The sequence below is a fragment of the Grammomys surdaster genome, unplaced genomic scaffold, assembly GCF_004785775.1.
Source record: "Grammomys surdaster isolate TR1022 unplaced genomic scaffold, NIH_TR_1.0 472, whole genome shotgun sequence".
NCBI classification, from domain to species: domain Eukaryota; kingdom Metazoa; phylum Chordata; class Mammalia; order Rodentia; family Muridae; genus Grammomys; species Grammomys surdaster.
In genome coordinates, this window is record NW_021604891.1 from 400,277 (window position 1) to 415,494 (window position 15,218).

Here is a 15,218-nt window from a genome sequence, read left to right on the forward strand (position 1 = left end):
GGGGGTGGAAGTGAGTCTGACCAAGGGTAGGGAAGAGTAGGGGGAAGATCAGGGTGGACCTCAAACCTGACCCTAACCTGCTGGTGTGGCCCACCTCCATCCCATTCCGCCTCCTTCTGTGTAGTTCGTACTGGGATTTTCCCATCATATCGTTCTCTCTCCCCGCTTCCTTCTAGAATCCAGCTCAAATATTGCCAACTCAATAGACCCTTCTCAGGTAGTAACAAAAATTAAATTATTTATTAACAGCTTTTTGTTTTGAGTCCCGTAAGGTCCCCAGGACGGGCACCTAATTAATGCACGTTTAAAATTCTCCTCTCCTGCCACTGTGTTTGGCTGGCACATTACACGTGCAGAACTGATACTACGCGTGAAGGAGCGAGGAAAAGAAGGACTGGAGTGAGGGAGTTCCCTCCACTGGTGGAAAGCTGCGCACAGCAGGTCAGTTAGTCCAGACCTTACCACCGTGGGTCTGAGCCGGCCGCAGAGGTCACCCGAGCAAGCGGCGGCCGCGGAGCGCGCTGGCAGCGTCTCAGCGCACACACTTACCTTTGCCCTACTCCCAAGTCCCGCCTCTAGCTTTCCGCTGTCCTCATTGGCTGCGTGGCCGCCCAATGGGCTCCCGGGAAGCGCGAGCCCCGCAGTCTCGGCCTTGGCTGTCAGCTCTCGTGCTCGCGTCTCGCGAGCGTTCGGATCTTTGGAGGAGGCGGTGGCTGAGGCTCCCGCGCGCTCCGGGTGTCTGAGGCCGAGGGTCCGGCTGGGCTGACTAGAGCAGAGACAATGTTTCGAGCAGCGGCTCCTGGGCAGCTCCGGCGGGTGGTGAGTCCCGACGGGGAGGGCCGAGCAGGTGACGTCCGAGTCGCAGCCTGCTGACCCTGTCAGGCGAAGGTCACGGGCTCCCACCATCCCTGTAGCCCGGCGGTGCGGTGCCCGAGAGTCGGGTCAAAGTTCTGAAGCCTCCGCCCTTGACCTCTTCCGGGTCGCGCTCCCCCAGCCCGGTTCCCACGGTCCTGGCTCTCGCGTGGCACTCTCGGGCTTCTAGGTTCTCGCTGCTACCTCAAAGGGGCCAGATGCTGCCGCGGAGCCTCTCGCAGCGAGTTGGAAACCGTGTTCTAAACTGAACGCCCACCGTCCGGGGCCGGGCGGAGTGGCGGCGTAGATGCCCTCCTGCTCCGCGGCTGGCCTGGTGGGACAGGGTTGAGTGGAGGGGCTGGCACGTCCCAGCCTGGGATCCAGTCTTGAGAAGTCGCAGACTGATGTTGGCTTAGTAGCCCGGGAACTGTTGGCAGTGGGAAGTTTTCAGTGCTTTTCCCGTGGTGACAAAGTTTAACACTTGTCTGTTTTCCGAGGACCTGAAAAAACAAAACAAAAACTTTTTTTTTTTCCTTGTCGGAGTGCTGTAAGGTAACAGCAGCTGAAGGCTGACCAGTTCCAAGGCAGTAATTTAAGGAGCGTGTAGATTTTTCTAATTTACATTTAGGTTGCTAGAGAAGCAAAATCGTCAGCCTTGGCCTACAAGTTTTCCAGACATCTTGTAACTTTTCTACCCACTTTTAATTCTAGTGTCTTTTATCCCAATCACCACTGGGAGTTTTCTGTCTGGGAAGTTTGAAGACTTCTTCTTCTTTTTTTTTGTGCCCCTACCTTGCTGCCTTGTTCCATTAAATGTTGCCACTCCTTGTTAAAAAAAAAATTAAAACACATCGTTTAGGATCCAAGTTCATCTTTCTCCCACGAGATTTTTTAACCTCCTTTCTATAAGAGAATCAATAAGCAGGTGAAAACCGTGTTTTAGGGGGAAATTCCAAGCACCAGTCCCTGACTTGAAGATCTGTGCAGTACTTGCAAAGCAATTTTGTGGATAGGTTTTATGCTCAGCATAATTGTGGTAAGGAGAATTTAGAATTTGGTAATTTTGTAGAGCTAATGGGGGAAAAGTCCACATAGCCAGTATTCATACATAGGCAGCATTGCCAAACCTTTGTTGTGATTAGCCAAGAATTGTGACCTTGGCTTATTTTTAAAATTAGAAGTCAAGGGTAGTAGAATACTGTGTCTGAAGTCATTAATACTTTAATATTTGAACTGCAAACATGAAACAAATGGTGCAAATACATTCAAATGGACCCACAAACACATATTTTAACTTTTTAAATTTTAAAATAATTACAAGTGCCTCAAAAAAAAAAAAAACTTCAACATTTCCCAGAACCCTTCCTCAAATTTCACAGTTAGTTAACATTGACACGTGTTCATCTCTCAGTATACACACACATTGTTTTTCTAAACTATCTGGGAGCTTGTCCTAGACATTCCCTTTAATCCTAAATGGTCCCTAGGTATTTTATGAGGATGAGGCTAAGGAATTTGCTCTGTATTAGAGCCCACGCCTTCTGTTATATTCATAGTACAACAAAAACAGGCAAATCATGGATTTACAGCACGCACAGACACACCCTCCCAAGGTAGCCCAGTTCCTGTGGTTTTCATGCTGACTTAGTCCTTATTAGAAAAGTTCTTCAGCTTTTCAATTTGACATTGGCTTATTTATGGAGCACAGGACTTCTGTTTTGTAGACAGGTCACCCAGTTTACATCTACCTGACATTTCCTTCATGACTACATCCTGTATTGTTGACAGGAATGTCAGAAGTGATTTGGGCTCTCAGTCCATTGTATTAGGAGACACACAACACTAGTTTGCCCCACTAGTGAAGATCTTCAGTTACTTAGGTAATAAGTTGTTTGCCAGGTTTTCCCAATGTTAAGTAAATACCCTCTGTATAATTTTTAACTAGCTACAAAGAGTAAGACTGTAAAGCTGTTTCTCACAGACTTTTACATACTAGTTTTTACACTTGATTGAGAAATAACAGACAATACTATAAAGCCAAAATGGAAAATGGTTTATCTCAAATCTCTGCTCCTGTTTTTGTTTTGTTTTATTTTTTAATGTTTGTGTATGTGATGTATGGGTGTTTGCATATGTGTAGGTGCAGGTGTGTATGTGTGTGTGTGTGTGTGTGTGAAGCATACAGGAGTTGAGTATTCTAGCTGTTGAAGTTGCCCTTAAGTCTGGGATTACAGGCAGCCAATAGATATGCTTTAAGAAAACAAAACAAAACAAAAAACAAACAAACAAAAAAACCCCCATGGGTTCTGAAGATTCAGACTTTTTTCCTCACACTTGGCCGGGCGAGTTCTTTATCCACCAGGGTCTCTCTCTAGCTTCTACTCTTATATTAAAAAAAAATTAAGCAAAACCTCTGTAACTATGATTTCTTTAAAAAAAAAAAAAAACAAAGACACGTTTTACTAATGACATTTTTACTATCCAAGCCGTTTGCGTTTCAGCTGATCTGTGTCATGGAACAGTGTTCTTCTGGAGGAAGTCCTCAGAGTGATCTGAGCGAAGGTGCTTTTGTTTATTTTGTCTTTTGGAGATAAAGTCTTGTCTAGACTTGGCTGGCCCAAGACTCATAGTAATCCTCCTGCCTCTGCATATCAAATGTTGGTAGTATAGTCATTCTGTTAGGCCATCCATCAGTGAAGGCAAGTCTATATCAAGTTATAGAGCTAGAGAGTGCACTCAAAGAAAACAGTTTAGGATTTGCAGTTGGTGTTCTTTCTGAGTTATTATTACTAATTTGTTTTTAAAATTTTTTGTCAGTTAGTAAGAGCCTAAAAATTTTTTTTATGTAGTAAGTGAAGCAACACTTTCAGGTCATTTGAGTGCTCTTGTCTCTGTGTTCATTGGCAGACAGGAAGGAGCATCTGTCATCACTGAGAAGCCGTGAACTATTAAGGACAGGACATTTTTTAGAGCCCATTGTCCAACATTGATAAATGACACTGAACTCTGTGATTCACATGCATATTTAAATTTCGTTTGAAAGATGGGAGCCAATTTTTGTGTGATTCTGAAACAAAATTTATTACATAAAGTGATTTCATTAAAATTAATGCTGTCTGCCAATGTGTCTACTAAGAGTCTTGTCTGTTTTTAAAATGAAGTAAATTGACTGTTTTTAATATTATAATCAATGTCATATGACATTTCTAGTCCTGGTTGAAAGCTGCTATGTTTTATTACTAAAGAGGTTAAAGCAGTTTAAGTATAAATGTAATATACATTTTATTATGACAAAATGTATGTTAAGTAGGGATAGGAGACTTTAAGTATATATTATTTAATCCCTTTAAATACTATTTGGCAAGATTTTATAGTTCATTCTCACTGTTTTCTATTTGTTTTTTAGTTAAGAAGGAAAAGCAAAACCAAGTCTCACTCCCTCCCCCTCCCCTCCATACCTGTTCCCTGAGTCCTTACTCCATTTACTTTCTTAAAGGTAATTGGGAAGAAATAGGTTAGTTCAACTCTTACTCTTCTAGGCTATGAGGGGATTTGTCAGGGTGCTAGGATTGGAGTTGCAGTGATCAGAATGCCAAGAAACTCACTGTAAACAAAAGAATGTCAGTAGTGTTGAGTCTGAGTGAGAGAAGGGCCAGGATGTGTCCACTGAACTAGCTCATCAAGAGTGTTTGTAACCACAGAGATTGGCTTAGTGCTGCGGAAGAGATGGAAGCCAGCTTGCTGTGAGTAAAGGAGAAAAAGGCAAGATAGTAGGGGGGCTCTGTGGATGTTATAAGTTTGGTTCTCAGCGGGTATAGGGAGGGTGATGACTTTTAAACTCTGCACACAAGAAATACGCTACTTGATAACAGACCACTCAGCTTTATACAGGAAATGGCTGGAATGCAAAAGAAAAGAAAAAAGATTCACATTTTACTGTTTGGATCTAAGTGTAGTCAGTATCTAGATAAATTCCCAAGAAGCATGGTGGGTTATCTATGTTAGTGACTTAGCAAGTTGTATACTGCTTTGTGATGACCAATTGGATTGTCAGCTTGATTGGATTAGGGATCCCAGTGTGGTAACACTAGTCTGTAATCCCAGCACTCAGGAGTCAGAGGCACACAGATCTTTTGAGCTGGAGATCAGCCTTGTCTATATATTGAATTCCAGGCCATTGGGGCTGTATATTGAGACTCTGTCTTAAAACAAAACCCATGTAGGCACTAATAAGTCACATCTTTGGGTTTGTCTGTGAATGTGTTCACAGAGTTGTTTAATTGAGGAGGGACACCTGCCCTGAAAGTGGTGGCAGCATTCCTTTGGGTTGATGTTCTAAGTGGAGTGAACAAGAAGGAGAAAGCCACTTGAGCAGCAGCATCCTTTTCTCTCTTCTGCTCCAGGAAGGAAGCCCAGCAGCACGCTCCATTCCTATGAGTCTGCCATCTGTCCTGCCGTGATGAGCTCTGCCTTCTTAAGCTGGAGCCAGAACAAACTCTGTTTTCATTAAGTTGCTTCTTATTGGGACACAGCAGTGATTAACTTACAGATGGTCTAGGAACTGTTGCTTTTTAAGTTTCAAATACTTCGGGAAGCCTTTTCATTTTGTCTCTCAGCATTCACTGAGTGCCACTTCTAGGCCAGGCACAGAAGTAGATACTGAACTCATAGTAAACGCAATCCCTGCCTGTTTGGTAGCTTGGAGAAGATACATGCTAACCACATTAGTAAGAGGATCAGTGTAGGAAGAATGGGTATTTGGGGAGCATAAACTCCTTTGGGGGCTGGAGAAAGTCTAAAAGGGTATTACTAAGTCTTAAGAAACTGAAGTTTACTAAGCTTCTTACTACACAGTAATGAAAATGATGGTTTTCTCTAATGTTTTATTTTTATTTATTTTTTTTTTAAGATTTATTTATTTATTATGTATACAGTGTTCTGCCTGTTTGTACACCTGCAGGCCAGAAGACGGCACCAGATTTCATTATAGATGGTTGTGAGCCACCATGTGGTTGCTGGGAATTGAACTCATGACCTCTTGAAGGGCAGTCTGTGCTCTTAACCTCTGAGCCAACTCTCCAGCCCCTGTTTTATATTTTTATTGCTTGAGGTACTGGGGATATTAGACAAGTTTTCTACCATTGATCTTTATACCCAGCTTCTTTTTACTTTTTATTTTGATTCAGATTGATAACTTTGTAGCCAAGGCTGGCCTTGAATTTGTGTTCTTCCTGTTTTAGACTTATTAGGAGCTGAGATTCCAGGTCTGTACCAGCCAGCTAAGTTTTTTCTTAGATTAAAACTATAGGTCATTGAGATAGCTTAGGTGCTTGCTATCAAGCCTGACAGTTGTAATTTGATGGGTCCCTGGAATCTATATGGTGAAGAGCACTAACCCCCTTAGGTTATACTCTGACCTCCACATGCTCAGTATGGTGTGTGTGTGTGTGCATGCACACACACAATATTTTTATGTGATGGAGAGATGCCTCAGTTGTTAAGAGTGCTGGAGTCCAGCACCCACATGGTAGCTCACAACCATCCATAACTCCAGTTTTGGGGATCTGATAGATTCTTTTGAGCTCTGTGGGTTCCAAGGGGTGCACATAGATAGACATATCCAGGCTAAATATATACACATAAATATATCTAAAATTAAAATGTTCATTTTTTTTTTTTACTTTTGTCTGTTGAAATCAATCAATTTACCATTGATTCTGTTCATGACCTGTGTGTTAACATGTTTTTATTTTTAATATGGTGTTTCTGAGGCTGAAGTAGGAACATAATATCTGTCACATTAATTGATTATTTAAAACTGTCTATATAAGGGGAAGGAGAAGAATGACTGTGGCCACCAGCACCTGCTGCAGAGGTCCTTGGAATGAGGGACCCATGGAGGTTCCTAGGAGCAAAAAAGGAGTCTGCAGGGCCAGCAATAGCTCTAGAATGACTAAATAAAAAAGATGGAGGAGGCTTATGGGTAGATGCTTTTAAAGTATAGACACACAAAACTGCAAGTAAAGATGGTGAACAGAGTCAGAAGACTGATGAATCTATACCCTGTGCTGTTCTGTCTCAGCCAGCAGGCTGTAAACACAAAAATCATTCCTGATGAGCAGTGAGGCTGTTGTCACCCAGGACAAGGAGATGCATCCCTTTGGAGTGCCCATAGAAACAAGTCATTGCTGAATGGGGCTGGCTCTAGTCCTACAGGCTGGCTTCCCTCATGGAGCCACTGTAGCTATGGCCTGTGCTGTTTGCCCTGCTGGGAGATAGAAGGCTGCCCATAGGCTACAGACACAAAAGTTGAGCCTGGCAAAGCCTGGGATGGCAGATATGGAGGGCAGGGAGATGTGCAGCAGCCAGACCTCACACAGAATCTGCCCCAGAAAGCCCTACTTAGCTGCAAAATCACCCTTCTGTTAGGCAGTAGCAGGACATTTGAGGGCAATCACAGCAATGGTCCAATATTTATGGTGCTTCAGAAACCAAAAACCTTGATCCAGACCAACAACTCCTTGCAATGAATATTTGTATTCAAAGCTGTCTGGGAAAAAAAAGGCTATGTGACACACTGCAGTTTTAGTGCCATTACAACAAATGAATATTTGATGGAGAGGTGGGAAAGAGGAATGGAGCGATGAAGGAGTGCTGGAGAGGCAGAACTAGAAACAGCTGTGTGAGATGGTTGCAGTGGATGGGTGGGAGATGACTAGGGCTGACAGGGTGGTATGCAGCAACGTGGGTGGAGCTTGCACTCCCACTCAGCCCTGAGGCATGCTGCCCTGCTGCCTGATTGTCCTGGCTCTGACCAATAAGAGGATGTTCAAGATGAAGAATGGTTTGTTTTCTGGATTGGACCTCCTCAAAAGACCTCTATGGAGGCCACTTAGGTGTCCACTTTCTGCTGCTCTAAGCTGCTTTGAAGCTGGAGATTCATGTGGATGGTTTTTTGAGATGTTTTTTTCTGTGTAACAATCTCAGCTGTCCTGGAACTCATTCTGTAGGCCAGGCTGGCCTCAAAGTAATAGAGTTCCTCTGCCTCTTGAGTGCTGGGATTAAAGGTGTGTACTCTCATGCCCAGCAAGGGCTGTCTTGATGTCTATACTGCCACCTGAAGCCACATAGATGTCCTTGGCCTGTGCTACCACCAAGGACTGAGATTGGTGTCCAGGACCCATACAGTGGCATAGAACTGAGCTGACATCCATGCTTTACAGTGCCACAGGAGACCATGCTATGGTTAGTGGCATCTACTGACGCCAAGGACCATGTGGATGTCTGTGTGGTCTGCACTGTAGCCAGAAACCATGTTTAAGTCCATTATCCAGCCTCCTGCTGACTGAAAGGGCAAGGGAGGGCAATACTTTTGCCATGGTATTGATGACTGCAGAATCACAGTTGAAAAAGAGGGATATAGAAGGGCTTCTGTGACACCTGCTGCCCCCCTCCCCCACAACAAAGTAACAACCTCTAGAGAAAACCATCAAAGATGTGCAGCTCTCTCTTCACTCTTGTAGAAATGAATACTTTTGTCGAGTAAAGCCTGTGCTACTTGATCTAACTTCCTTTTTCTCCATTTCTCATGCAATCCTGTGAGATCAGATCCAGTCTTTCCTTCTTTCCTCACATCTCTGCTGACATTTCTCATCTTGTCACGCTGACTCCTAAGCTGACTCTCTTTCCCTTACTTCATGATCTGCACCTTTCACCATTTACTTCTTTTCATTTGAAAAACTATCTTACAATTGGTTATACTCACACGAATCTTAGTTCCCATGAAATCTTTGAGCATAGGGACTATTCTTGTTCATTTTTTTCTTTTCTTTTCTTTCTTCTTCTTCTTCTTCTTTTTTTTTTTAATATTCTGAGTGACCATGAACTATGCTTTGGTGGTGGTTTGATATTCTGTGCTACATAGGGCTAGATATGAGTTTGGCTCACCCCCTTTTAATTCTAAAGCATATTTAAACAGTTGAAACACCAGCGAAATTGCTACTTGGTGTCTTTAAAACTTTTAAAATTACATCTTTCAGTGGAAGGTGCATGCATTTGCCACAGTGCACACATGGAGGTCAGAAGACAACTTGTGGAATCACTGCTGTCTTTCCAGCCTTATGAGTCTGGGGTGAAACTCAGGACGTGAGGCATAGAGCAGGTGCCTTCACCAAGTGAACCATCTCCAGCCTTTGTGTCATCGTTTAAAAATAGGATTCCGCTTTGAGCTACTTTGATATTGAATGATTTTTCCCCCAAATTAATGGGAATCAACTTTAGTAACTGATTCAAACTCATTATTTCTGAATATATTAATGTCTCAATATTCTTAGTAGAAATCTGGTGTGTAACTGAATATAATTAGTGATAGAATTTGTCTGATTCCTAGCTTGACAGTTAATAGATTGTATTTAAGGATTTTAAATTGAGGTCTCTGTCAGATATTTATTGGATATAGTGGGAAAATTGTTTTGATACACATTTTTTTAGGGTTAAGAAATTTGCATTTTGAGCCAGGCAGTGGTATCCCATGCCTTTGATTGCAGCACTCAGGAGACTGAGGGAGGTGGATTACTGAGTTTGAGGCCTGCTTGGTCTACAGAGAGTTCCAGGATTGTCAGGGCTATACAAAGGAACCCTGTCTAGAAAAAAAAAAAAAACTAAAAAATAAAGGAAGGAGGGAAGGGAGACAGACAGACAGACAGACAGACAGCAAAAGAAAGGAAGGAAGAAACTGTCTTTCTGCTACAGTGAAACACCATGACCAAAAAGCAAGTTGGGAAGGAAAGGGTTTATTTGGCTTACACTTCAATATTGGTTTTCATCATCGAAGGAAGTCAGAACAGGAACCTGGAGGCAGGAGGTGATGGAGGGGTGCTGTTTACTGACTTGCTCAGCCTGCTTTCTTTTGGTTTTTCAAGACAGAGTTTCTCTGTGTAGCCCTGGCTGTCTTGGAACTCACTCTGTAGACCAGGCTGGCCTTGAACTCAGAAATCCGCCTGCCTCTGCCTCCCAAGTGCTGGGATTAAAGGCGTGCGACACCACCACCCAGCTATCAGCCTGCTTTCTTGTAGAACCCAGGACCACCAACCCAGGGATGGAACCACTCAAAATGGGCTGGGCCCTCCCCCATTAATCACTAGTTAAGAAAATGCCTTACAGCCAGATCTTATGGGAACATTTTCTCAATTCAGGTGTGCCCTTCTTTCAGATAACTCTAGTTTATGTCAATTTGACATAAGACTTCTTGATTTTTGTTAGGTAAGGGTCTGATATTATAAAGGTGTAGACACAGCTTAATTCATGCTATCAAGGAAATATTTTATTAATACACTTAAAAAACAGCATTGCATATGACAGTGTTTTCTGTAAAGTCCACATGCATAACAGTTATCTTGAAAGACTACATTAATGTTCCTCTCCGTTTCTTTCAGGCCTCACTCCTCCGTTTTCAGAGTACATTGGTAATAGCTGAGCATGCAAATGATTCTCTAGCACCCATTACCCTAAATACCATCACTGCAGCTGGCCGTCTGGGAGGTGAAGTGTCCTGCTTAGTAGCTGGAACCAAGTGTGACAAGGTGAGAGCTTTCTAAGGTTAGCCATAACAAATATTATCTCCATCAAGAGGCAGGGAAACGAAGGATGGCTACAGAGAATTATGCCGAGGACCAAAACCCAGCTTGGGCTCTAGTCCTCACTGAATGGCCCGGGTCACAGGTATCATTGTGCATGAAAAAAGAACCACAAGGTTTTCTTGTGAAGCATTTTATCTTTCAAAATGAGGTGGAATGCTTGATCTAGTTCTGCTGGCACCATCCTGTGCCATCAGGTACCAAGTAGAATGGTATCCGAGTCCCCTCAGAGGTTAGCAGCAGATCCCTTCTCTACTGATGAGTGTAATTGTTAATTGCTTCTAATTCCAAAAAGCGGTCAAGCTGGGCAAAGTATCAGGGTGCTGGTATTTAATTGGTAGAAGAATTCAAATCTACGTCTCATTCTTCTCAAATTACGGCTGGTGGTAAATGTTGGTTTTGTTGTGGTTGTTAAGTAACAGCTTTGGAAACTAACTCTTGGGAAACTTTATTCTGCTGGGAAGACCATTAAGACTACCGAGCTTTAGCTGCCAGTTCCCCTCCACTGTGTCACAGTTGCTGAGTGTGTGGCTGGGGGTTTGGGCCTCACGAAGGAGTAAGTGTACAGAGAGAATGTTTCTTTTTTTGGCAGGCTGTATATTTTATTAAAGTGTTGATATTGAGCACATGGTAATGCAGGTTCAGAATGCTAGTGTCACTTCAAATTCCTTTCGTGAAATTGGTATTTACAGGACTCTGTTCAGCAGGTTTTGGGTTATATAGGTTTCTTTAACTCACTCCTCTTGATGGTTATTGAACTTTTTTTCTTAGTTTTTTTTTTTTTTTTTTTTTTTTTTTTGAGACAGGGTTCTCTGTGTAGCCCTGGCTGGTTGTCTTGGAACTTGCTCTGTAGACCATGTTTTCTTCAAACTCAGAGATCTGCCTGCCTCCACCTCTCAAGTGCTGGGATTAAAGGTGTGCATCAACACTACTCAGCTGATTTTTGAATCTTATACAGTGATTGTTTACCACAATGTCTCGTAATAGAATTAAGCCAATTTTTTTTGATCTGCTCGGTTTTCAAATATAGGTGTTAGATTTATTTGTTTTGCTGTGATTTTAACTACTTTAAAATTTCTTTAAAGTACTTGATATTTAATCAGTTACAGTCTTATGTATGTCTTGTTCTCATTTTTAAGTTGTCTGCTAATACTGTAGACAGAGTTTTAGTTTTGTATTGTTTTCTTCAGCTGTTAATCATAAACTGAAAGTGACTATTCTATGTAGTACTGGAAATTTGACAGTAAAAAAAATTCTAATGGGAAATTCTGTTCCTCCTTATATCCAAGCTGATGTATATGTAGCAACTTTGGAATTAAGTGGGATTTTTTTTTTTTTTGGTTTTTTGAGACAGGGTTTCTCTGTGTAGCCCTGCTGTCCTGGAACTCACTCTGTAGACCAGGCTAGCCTCGAACTCAGAAATCCACCTGCCTCTGCCTCCCAAGTGCTGGGATTAAAGGCGTGTGCCGCCACCGCCCAGCTCAATTGGGGATTTTCTTGAAACTAAATACTGGTGCATCTCTGACAGTATGGTGTGCTGCTCAGCAGGCGGCCAGCAGAGTCCTCCTGAGTTCTCTTTTCAGTGAATATTGTGGAACCTTTTAGTCCATGGAAGAGGTTACGAGGCACAGCTTCTGCCCATTCATCAGTGAATTAGCAAATGGAAGACAGTAATGGCCGATGAGACTGATAAGCAGAAACCACTCTTGTTACTGTTACTTTAAAGGAAGAATGCTAATTGCCTTTTGTACAGAAAATCAGAGTTAGTCAAAGATTTCTCAGAATCCCTTCTTGATTCTAAAAAGGAAAAAATGAGAAGTTAAACAAGAAAATACTTTTCCTTTGTTGTAGATAAGTATATGTGCCTAGGCAGAAACTCCCATGTTGACAATGGGCTGTAATTGAAGATTTCTCTCTATTTCTTGGGGTTATTAATCTTACTCTCAGAAGAAATTATTGTCAAATGTAGTGCAGTCAACATTAGAGAAGTTCTGCCCTTCACTTCTAACAGGTCCCAAGTCTAACATGTCTTATTGGCTTGGTTATTTGATAGATAGATAGAGAGAGAGATAGAGAGATAGAGAGATACAGAGATACAGAGATACAGAGATAGATATCTCATTTTAGTCCTCCCTTCCTCTTCTCCCTTCTCTTTTGTCTTTGGACTTGTGAGGGGGATGTCACTATCCCACACTGGCTTAGAACCTGTAATCCTATTATCTCATCCCCCCCAAGTACTGGGTACCACATCCAGTTTTTACTTTTCTCCTCCTAAAATAATGAACTTAAATTAGCATCAATGAAAAAGCATAGTTTTTAGCTAATTTTTTAAGCTAATTTTTAATAAAAGGCTGTTTATCAATTAGTATTAAAAAGATTTTATTTGGGCGGTGGTGGCGCACGCCTTTAATCCCAGCACTTGGGAGGCAGAGGCAGGCAGATTTCTGAGTTCGAGGCCAGCCTGGTCTACAGAGTGAGTTCCAGGACAGCCAGAACTACACAGAGAAACCCTGTCTGGAAAAAAACCAAAAAAAAAAAAAAAAAAAAAGATTTTATTTATTTTTATTTTATGTATGTGAGTTTTGCCTGCATGCTTATATAGGAATCAAGTATGCAGTGCCATGGAGGCTATCAGAACCCTTGGAACTCAAGTTACAGATAGTTCTGAGCTGCCATGTAGATGCTAAGACCTGAACCTAGGTCACCTTTGAGAGCAGTCAGTGCACTTAACTGCTGAGTTCTCTTCACCCCAGTTCTTTTGTTTTTAAAGGTAGAATTTTTATAGTGTGACTAATTAGGTCAGTTCATAGTACAATCAGTTGGCTTGAAATTTTCTTTGTTTAAGAATTTTTTAGAAGGGGCTGGAGAGATGGCTCAGCAGTTAAGTGCACTGACTGCTCTTCCTGAGTTCAATTCCCAGCAACCACATGATAGCTCATAACCATCTGTAATGGGATTAGATGCCCTCTTCTGGTGTGTCTAAAGAGTGATAGTATACTCATATACATAAAATAAACAAATAAGTCTTTTATAAAAATTAAAAAATAAATTAAAAAAAAGAACTTTTTAGAAAGGGCTGGAGAGATAGCTTAGTGTTTAAGCATACAGACTGCTCTTGTTGAGGATCCAGGTTTGATGCCCTGCACCCACGTTGACCGCTTACATCTCCCAGTGATGTTAATTCTAGAGGACCCAGCACCTCTGACTTCCATGGACACCTGTACTCTTGTGTACATATATGCCCTCCCCATACACTTAACTAATCTTTTTTAAAACTTTATTTTAAAAAGAATAATTTTTTAAAACCTAGTATGGAATGTTTGTAATCATAGTATTCAGGAGACGGAAGGTAGAAGATTGTTGCAAGCCGGGCGGTGGTGGCGCACGCCTTTAATCCCAGCACTTGGGAGGCAGAGGCAGGCGGATTTCTGAGTTCGAGGCCAGCTTGGTCTACAGAGTGAGTTCCAGGACAGCCAGGGCTATACAGAGAAACCCTGTCTCAAAAAAAAAAAAAAAGAAAAGAAAAGAAAAAAAAAAAGAAGATTGTTGCAGGATCAAGGCCAACCTGGGCTATGTAGTGAATACTAGGCCAGCTAAGGCTGGTAGCAAGACCCTTCTGGGGAGAAAGAATACCAAAATAAGACCAAAAAAAAAAAAAAAAAAGACCAGTAGTGTTTTTATTTTTTTTAATTATTTTTATTGGCTGTAATAGATAGTTTTATGTCAACTTGACACATCATCAGAGAGGAGGGAGCCTCATTTGAAAAAATGCCTCCAAAAGATGAGCTGTAAGGAAGTCTGTAGGGCATTCTCTTAATTTGATTGATGGGGGTGGGGGAGGAGAGGGAGAGGACTGGGCTTTGTGTGGGCTTTTGAAACCTTAACCTCATGCCCCCTTCCCCTTTCCCCCCTCCTAGCAACACACCTTCTCAAAAAGAACACACCTCCTAATCCTTTCCCAGAGTCATCAGCTCATCAGCTGGGGACTAAGCAGACCAGTATCTGAGCCTGTGGGGGACATTCTTATTTATATCTCTACACTGTATCAAAACAACAAAAAGTAATTTTTCATACTTGGTCATTAAGATTTTATGCTTGGTTAAAACTTAACAGTGTTGGTTCCTTGTTACTCTTGGTGGATACTTAGAGACCCTTCTCTTTATCCCAGGTGGTACAGGATCTCTGCAAAGTAGCTGGGGTAGCAAAGGTTCTGGTGGCTCAGCATGATGCATACAAAGGCCTCCTTCCAGGTGAGGTGTTCCCGTGTCAAAATAGTGTGTCTCTTCTGCTCGAGTGTAGATTATGAAGACAGCATGAAATATGTTTCACCAAATGTGTTTCATTCTCAGAGGAACTCACACCATTGATTTTGGAAACTCAGAAGCAGTTCAGTTACACACACATCTGTGCTGGAGCATCTGCTTTTGGAAAGGTGAGAAGTAATAGCCTGAATTTCACTGGACTGGAAATGGAACGGTCTTTGTTTAAATAGCCAGTCCTGACTTGCTTGTACTAAGAGGCATATTGCTAAAATTTATTGTTTCAAGATTTCATCAAATTTTCAAATTTTGTCCAAAGTTAACTATTCTTTTAGAATTTGATTATAATTTATTAACCTGCCACTGCTAGGTTTTGTAGTTGGCCCAGATAACACTTGTTAAATGCAATTTTTTCTGTGTGTGTTTCTCTCTCTCTCTCTCTCTCTCTCTCTCTCTCTCTCTCTCTCTCTCT

General features: G+C 41.9%; 1 protein-coding gene across 1 annotated transcript in view; it reads left to right on the forward strand.

Annotated features, from left to right (window-relative positions):
- The first annotated feature begins 686 nt into the window (after window positions 1-686).
- The window catches only part of Etfa (electron transfer flavoprotein subunit alpha), a 54,472-nt gene continuing 39,940 nt past the window's right edge, over window positions 687-15,218 (forward strand). Inside the window, exons 1-4 of the mRNA XM_028781569.1 lie at window positions 687-819; window positions 10,287-10,433; window positions 14,656-14,737; window positions 14,837-14,919. Of these exons, the coding sequence (XP_028637402.1) occupies window positions 781-819; window positions 10,287-10,433; window positions 14,656-14,737; window positions 14,837-14,919 (351 nt within the window). The 5' untranslated portion in view covers window positions 687-780. The remainder of the gene's footprint in view (window positions 820-10,286; window positions 10,434-14,655; window positions 14,738-14,836; window positions 14,920-15,218) is intronic.